The sequence below is a fragment of the Kryptolebias marmoratus genome, linkage group LG16, assembly GCF_001649575.2.
Source record: "Kryptolebias marmoratus isolate JLee-2015 linkage group LG16, ASM164957v2, whole genome shotgun sequence".
NCBI lineage: Eukaryota > Metazoa > Chordata > Actinopteri > Cyprinodontiformes > Rivulidae > Kryptolebias > Kryptolebias marmoratus.
In genome coordinates, this window is record NC_051445.1 from 12,719,296 (window position 1) to 12,727,154 (window position 7,859).

The following is a 7,859-nucleotide window of genomic DNA, read 5'->3' on the forward strand; positions in this document are numbered from 1 at the left end:
ACAGTCGTACTCGACCTATGATTTCGAAGCGAGTTAATAAAAAAAACAATAAAATAAAAATAACAACAACATAGTAGAGCGAGTTCAAGTCAGGTTGACTCAGTCATCGATTGTTAGTGCACCGTTTCTCCTCGGCTGCAGAAAGCCACACGGAGACTGGATCTCTCTCGCTCAGCCACTGTCAGCACAGGACGAGTCTTTGCATTCAAATAATTTAGAGTATGAAACCAGACTGCTCCTCCTACTCAGTCTCTTCCTTTTGTCTTTGTTGTTGTTGTTGTGGTTGGACAGCACTGAGAAATTGCACTTGTAATTAAGACCCACCTACAGTCACTTTCATGTGTTGATGAAACATCTGCCTTCTGCTTGTGCGCACTTCTACCCTCTGTGCTTACACTGCTTGACCTTTGACATTTCACTGCGTTTCAGTTTGAAAACACCTCTCTCTTCCTCTTATCAGCGGGAGGTAACTCGTGTCTCACTGTGACATCAACAGCTCCAAGAAACGAAAAAAAAAAACGAAAAAAAAAACTGTCCCACTGAGACTTTTCTGACAAAAATAAAATGACAGAATGAGCAAGGCCAAAACACAGATAAACAGTACTCATAAAATTCTCTCTCTTTTTTTTTTTTTCTTTTTTTTTTTGCAAAACGAGCTGCCACCCAAATGGAGGAAGGACAGTGTTAAGTCATTTTTCTGTTGTCCATCTCAACCTCATCATCCTGCCCCACATGAGGAAAAACTGCAGGATTAAATAAAAGGTGGTAAAGCGTTTGAGTCTTTTATACAAGTGAAAAGCATTTTATCAGTTGCCTGTTTGAGTCGAAGGCTTTATTGTTTGGTTGTCCCGTTGAGTGAGGAGCTTTCGATTGGCTCTCTCAGCCTTCATTAGTCTATCCTCCAGGTGGTATGCATGCTCCTATGGAGAGGATGGGGGGGAGGGGGGGGGAGGCCTGAACAGGATTTAAGTTTTTTTTTTTTTTTTTCCTCGGTGCGTTCAGCCCAAGTGCTCAGTATGGCACAGTGTCCAGGAATCTGTCGATTGACGGCGGAGGCGGCACGAGGTCCTCCAGCTTCAGGTAGAAGATTCGTTGAAGGCCCTGGGTCCTCTGAGAGCGGAGCTCGGCCCTTAATCCCAGCACGTGACTCAGGGGAGGCGCGGCCTTAGACGAGGACGAGGAAGAACCGGAGCCCAGGTGGTCTCTGAGACAACAAAGGACTTTATTCTGCAGCTCCTCAACCCGCTTTGCGTCCTTCAGACCGGGGACTTTGTCTGCGGAAAGGAAGCGTGGAGACAGAGACGTTAGCAAAGTAATTCATTAAATGGCAAAAATTAAGTCAGTGGAAAAAGAAAAGCCACACAAATACACAGATCAGAGCTCATTCAGCTGAAATAACATTAGCTACATCTTGTTTTATATTGAATTGGACCTCATTAGCCTGTATGGCTCATGTTCTTAACAGCCTTAACCTGTCTCATTCACCACAGATCAATACACAGCCTAACCTAATAAGCCTCCTGCACGCCATGTATGTACGCATACACTCACATGTCCTATACACGCAATACATAGAAATAAACTGCACATAAATACCTCAAATAAATCCGCACAGATGCACAAAGAAGCACCGCAACTTGAAAATTTAAGACACTCATAAAAACAAAAAAAGTGCTCAACGATTAGCTGATTATTTGGCCTTTTGAGCAGCCAAATTCAATTAGACACACACAAACACACACACACACACACAATCACACACTGCTGCCCATAGCAACTCCAGTGGCACTCAGATCAGACTTAATGTGACACTAACTCATTCTGCAGAGAACAGGGTGTCCACCCCCCCCACCCACCACACACACCCGTTCACACACACTTATATACAAGTACACATACAAGCTGTGCTGCAGGGAGGCTGCCTCTAAGACCAGTCTCACTTTGATGTATCCATTATTGGAAGCTTATTTATTGTTTGTTTATGTGACCCTTTTGTTTGGGGTGTTTGCGGCTGCGGAGTTACTCCAGCCCTCCTTCTGCCGCGCCTTTCAGACCTCTCGCGCACTTTTTTGGCTTCCCTGCCTTTCTTCCCCTCTCTCCCTCTGCTCCTTCTTTCTTTCTGTGCGTGAGCTCCCGGGGACAGATCGATGACTTCCTTTCTGCACAGGCCACTCTGAAGTGGTCGATCGCCTGGTGGCTCTGGTGGCTCAGCCGCGGCCTGTGTGCGCTGTGTGCTTTGCCGAGGTGGCAGAGCGCCACTGAGGACGCCGGCAGACGCCATTCCAGAGCCGTGCCCCACGTTGGGCTGGTCGATCGGGAACAGAGTTAAGTGCTCCCCCAGAGAGAGGGCGAGAGAGAGAGAGGATGGGGAAGGCTTAGACAGAGAGAGAGGAAAAAAAAAAAAAAAAAAAAAGGTGGAGAAAGAGGAGGTAGCGGGGGCAGGGTGATGTAGGGGGAGGGGGATTTTATGATTGCACATTAATGCACTCTGGAGTACAGAATGAAACGTTAACGCATAATTGCGGCTTATCTTCTGCAGTGCTGGGCTCCGTTTCTAATGCCGCTTTTAACCGACATTTCAATTGTCGCATCTTCTGTTGTGTTTCCGAAGGGTGTCCATGGAGAAAGCTTCAATTTTTCACCCACGAACACTGATTAGAGGACCAGGTGTGTGGCAGGTGCAGCAGGTGCTTCTGGGTATCAGATTCTAGTTTCAGGCAGAGATGCGTGAGAAGCCGCATGGACGTGTGTGTGTGTGTGTGACGTTAGTAGACGTATCTAGCCGATCACTGCTGTTCAGAAAAACCCACAGGCAGAGGTTTTTACAAAAAAATAAAAAGTAAAAAAAAATCTGTATGTTTATTTCAAAACAGCTTGTCTGGTTGTTTCGATCGAAGAGAAGTGGCTGCTTTTACAATTTTACAAATTGGTACCTCTTCTGTTGGGAATTTGAACTTTATTTGTTCATTTATTTATTTATTTTTACCTGTGAGCAGAACGAGGGCGGACAGGCAGGCGAAGGCAGTGGCATCCAGGTTTAAGCTCTGGAGGTGAGTGGAGAAGTCACGGATGGAGTCTAGCCACTCTCCGAAGCCACGAAGGCACTGGAACCGGTGCAGCACCAAGCCGTTGCAGAACACGAGTTTATCCTCCGACAGGATGGACCTGAGAAGCAGAGAGAGAGAGAGCAACGGAGATGGGTCTTGTTAGCTCTTTATTCTATAGTCAATTAGTGATATTTTCCTCAGTGTATTGTAAATATAGCTTGAGATACTGGGAGAAGGAAGCAATTACAATAAAAAAAAGAAAACCTGGAACTATGAGCACACATCAAACACGGGCATGCAGCTGATTAAGCTTGTGTTTTCCAAAATTACAGCATTTAAAACATTCCTGTGTTTCCTTGTGGTAGGGTGGCGTGAAGGGTTAGGGCAGAGGGCCGCTCTGAGTGTGTGTGTGTCTGTGTATTTTTGCAGATAGGTAAACTGTTGCAGCTTTAATGTTCCCAGGCAGTGGAAACACAAAGCTTTAATGAGGAAATGAAAAAAAAAGCTCCTCAGATGTATTTAACCATCACTTACTCACGACACGCAACATCCCACTTTTATACCATCCAGCTAAGAGGGAAAGGAGGCCAAACAATAAATAACGCAGGGGAGTTCGGTTATAAAGAGGAAGGCAAAAAGGTTGAGCTGTGCGAGAAAGGAGGACGCAGGACAATAAACGGGAGAAAAAGAAACAGATAATTGTGCAAATTTAAAACGAAATGGAAAAAAGACCTGGAAGCCACTAATTACAGCCAGCGCAAACTTTGGTTTAGTGGTTCTAAGAGTAAAATGCCGAAACATTTGTGTCTAATTATTTTTACTGCAGCTTTCGCCCCACAAACATTTGGTCCAACACATGCAGGAGGACACTCCACATACTCCACCCAGTCAAACATGCATAATTGAAGAGATTTTCGTAACTGCATAAGCTCAGCAAAGCGTTTATTAATGGCCTCATGAAACAACATATGGTTAACAGAACAAGCAATGATAATGACGAATGTTTTCAGTGAACATTTATTTTTGCATTATTATGCACATCCCGAGATGACGTGCATTTTACACGTGTGAAGCTGCATTTTATGCAAAATTTTAAATGAAAGGCAGGTGCTGAGGGACTGCGTGCACCCATCAAATGTTACAAAGGAAGAACAATAAACTTGTTTTCAATTTAATCTCTTCACACCATCTACTGTCAGTAAAACTTCTCGACAGGAACCTTCAATCAGGAATCTACTTTCGGTAAAACGTCTGTCAAAAGTGCACCTTACATTTTTGCCGCAGCATTGCCAGTTTTAAAGTTATGTAGCTACGACGAATGCACTTAGGTTTCCTTGGTTTTTTATTGTGCAAAAATCAGAGTTGCAGATTGTCTTTCAAAAACTCTCATCAGTTTCAGCATGAACCGAGTGCGCAGATGTGATGTTAGAAGCTGTTGTGAATAAACAATAACTGGTTAGGAGGCACAGTCCTAACAAATTCCACTTTGGGAATAAACACGGGAACAGAAAAATACAAATCTGAACGGTTTCTACTTCAGAGTCGTGATTAAGTTTTGTTTCATGACACTGTTTGGCTCATGTCTGATATTAGCACATGATGAAAGCTGCACAGACAGGCTGGCAGACAAGCATGCAGGCAGATGCACACATACACAGCTGGATGTCTGCCACGCATTCCTCTCACCCCTGACTACGCCGTCGCCACGGTAATCAGCCGATAACCACAGAAACGGTTTGGTGACGGGGCTGCTTACAGCAATGCCGGCCCAGAAGAGCGAGGCAAATTTGTTCAACGCACACTGAGCACACACGCGCACACACGCACAGACGCACAGACGTGTTCGTGAAGCGGGTCTGCGAAGCATCCTGGTTCAATGCGGGGTCAATGAGCGATGCGTTGAGAAGGAGGACGCAGAGAGTAGAAGACAGTGCAGTGCTTGTCTCTTGTTTCCTCCCTTTCGTGGGAGTTCGGCTGATGGCAACAGGAGCTGTGTGTGTGTGTGTGTGTGTGTGTGCGTGCCCCTATGAGTCCACCCTTCAGCGTGAGTCAGAGTCCCCCTCCTGCTGGGACTGTGATGCCACCACCCATCCTCTACCCACCCTGCACCTGGACTTTTGCACCGAGAGGAGGAGAAAAAGTTCCACGCCGTCAGTGAGTGTGAGTAAGTGCGCTTGTGTGTCTCACTGCATTGGTCTTCTGCCCTAGACGACAGCTCAGACAAAAGGATGAGCTTGTAGCATGTCTCTCCCCCCCCACACACACACACACACCCCCACCACTTCCCGCCGACCCATAAATTTAACCAGCCGCATGCCGAACAAGAGCAGAGTGGTAACCCGGGGTAATTCTGAGGCAGAGAAGGGCCACAATGGCACGAGTGAGACGCCCACGTCCTCAAACAAACACAGATCAGTTCTCTTCTTATTCCAGTCAGCTGAACTGAATGTATTTCCTTCCATAACAACCCGTTTTTTTTCTTTTTCAGTCTCTCAGCTGACTGGAGTTTAGATGGAATCAATCCTGTCAGCTCACAAAGTTTGCACAGTTTTTAGCCTGCAGAACACACACAAAGCCCTCTGTGCATCAGATATCAGACGAGCGGAGCGGAACTCTGTGGGTGGAGCTGCTGTCATAGCTAAAGACTCCATTCATAATTTGGTTCATATGGCGATTACTCAGCTGCACTCCTCCCACTCTGGAGATACACCAACACAGCAGCGCACAGCTTTGCCAGCCCATTTGCACACTATAATTTAACACTCAAGGATACAGGATGCCCGTTGTTCCCAACAATAACGTGAGAACCAACCAAGAGAAAGGACTGAAGTGGAGACAATCGTAGATTTGAATGAAAAGCTGCTGAAGCCTTACCTGTGAGCCAATCGCAAGACGAACAGCTCCAAAAAGGCCGAATCGATGAGCAGGTTCTGATCATCGAGATGAAGTTCGGAGAAGCCGGGCAGCCGGTCGGCCCAGCACTTCGTGGTCTCCATCGAGATGGTGAGAAGCCTGTAGAAGAGCTGGATGTGCTCCGCGTCTGAGGAGGAGGAGGGAGGGTCGGCAGCGCTGAACTGTTTGGACAAAAACAGAGAAAGAAACTTAGAACAAAGCACATTTCACCACAAACACATTTATCTAATAAATTAGGGGCCTGAGAGGGTGGTACCTGGCTATAATCGAGCTCTCGGGGTGTGCAGTGGGAATAGGCCCTGAGGAGAGCAGAGAGCATACTGAGGGGAGGAGACGGGGGAGACGCCTCTGACTGCAGGGGGCTCTTTGGTTTGGAGGGCAGGCGGCCTCGGCGACCCTTCAAGCTATCTGTACGTACCACTGAGGACGAAAAAGACAGAAAACAAAAACAGAAGAAGGAGTGAGTTAAACAGAAGAAGGAGTGAGTTTTTGTTCTGTTAGCTGATATTAATGCTGCAAGCTTCCTGACATTTTATTCTCCAACTTATCAACTTGACATTGCATCTCCTTAGGAGCTCTCCAACACAGGAAGCCACGAGCCAGCAGATGGCAGTGGAGCCGCTCTGCCGGCCCCAATGTGTGTGCACCGTGTGGGTTTATTTGCATATATATGCTGTGTGTATGTGGGTGGGGGTATTACAGGACGTGTGAGACAGGTGAGAAACCTCAGAGAAATGAGGGCAGAATGAATGTCACTCTGATTCTCCACATGAGCAAAAAATACTGCTGCCACGAAAAAAAATGAAGGCAGAGAAAATCAGTGATTCTAATGGTCAGCTCAGGCTCTGCTTCTTTTAAAGCTTTAATGGAGATGCTGTAGACTTCAGGATGGAAAGGACATGTCAGTGCACGGATCTGCGTGGTGTGATCGTTACTTGCCTTCTGAACACTGATGGGAGAAAAATAACTTATAAACTGGATGATGATGTGTTCCCAGCTGGTATCAGGTGTGATTTTTCTTACCTTCCTTCACCATGCCCACACTCAGGCACTTCTGAAAGCGGCAGTACTGGCAGCGGTTGCGTCTCCTCTTGTCCACAGGACAGTTCTTGCTGGCCAGGCACACGTACTTGGCGTTTTTCTGCACAGTGCGCTGCAGAACAAGACACACACACAGGCATCCCAATGATCATCAGCCTCCAAACACAATCAACACCTAATATTTGATTTGTTTAATTCAATTTTTCTCTCCCCCTATCAAAGAGCGGAAGCACGAAGCTCGCAGGTCAGATTTTAATTACGCGCTGAAAGGCGACGGTGACATCAGTATAATTAGATAAAATTAATTTCCCCCCCAATAACAAGCCTCGCCTGCAGGAGGGACGATTTTATTAGAGCCATCCGCTGACAATGGGAGTGTGTGTGTGTGTGTGGGGGGGGGACACGTGCCGTGCCAGTTCAGGGTCCCGCAAGACGAAGAAGGTTGAGAGAGGAGTGGGGAGAGACAGAGACAGAGACAGAGAGAGAGAAGGCCCCACGAGCTGCGTGATCAGACTGTGAAGTTCGCGGGTCAAGTCAGCTCGTGGAACCTTCAGGGGCCTTGCGCCTCTCTGGACGGGCCCCGCGGGGGCTGTTTTCCACTCGGCTGGCCTGCGCCATTATTACTGACCTTATTAAAATAAAATCAGAAAAAAAAGCACCTCATGGATGAAAGACAATCCGAGACGTGTGCGTGCATCAAGCACGTGATAATCACACATGCACTCACGTCAGGAAATCATGTATGAAGAACCTATTATTGATTTTTTTTTTTAAATTTAGCCATTACAAGTGCTGCATGACCATATCTAGAGCTGCCATTTAAAGCCCTCAGATATTTGTTGGTATACCCCCCCCCCC

At 46.7% G+C, this 7,859-nt stretch overlaps 1 protein-coding gene across 3 annotated transcripts in view; it reads right to left on the minus strand.

Annotated features, from left to right (window-relative positions):
* Nucleotides 1-560: 560 nt before the first annotated feature.
* The window catches only part of nr4a3 (nuclear receptor subfamily 4, group A, member 3), an 18,985-nt gene continuing 11,686 nt past the window's right edge, over nt 561-7,859 (minus strand). For all 3 annotated transcript variants that reach the window (XM_017424920.3, XM_017424919.3, XM_017424918.2), the window contains 5 exons: nt 6,984-7,113; nt 6,217-6,380; nt 5,922-6,121; nt 2,987-3,165; nt 561-1,274 (listed from right to left, as the gene is read on the minus strand). In XM_017424920.3, the coding sequence (XP_017280409.1) occupies nt 1,012-1,274; nt 2,987-3,165; nt 5,922-6,121; nt 6,217-6,380; nt 6,984-7,113 (936 nt within the window). In that variant the 3' untranslated portion in view covers nt 561-1,011. The remainder of the gene's footprint in view (nt 1,275-2,986; nt 3,166-5,921; nt 6,122-6,216; nt 6,381-6,983; nt 7,114-7,859) is intronic.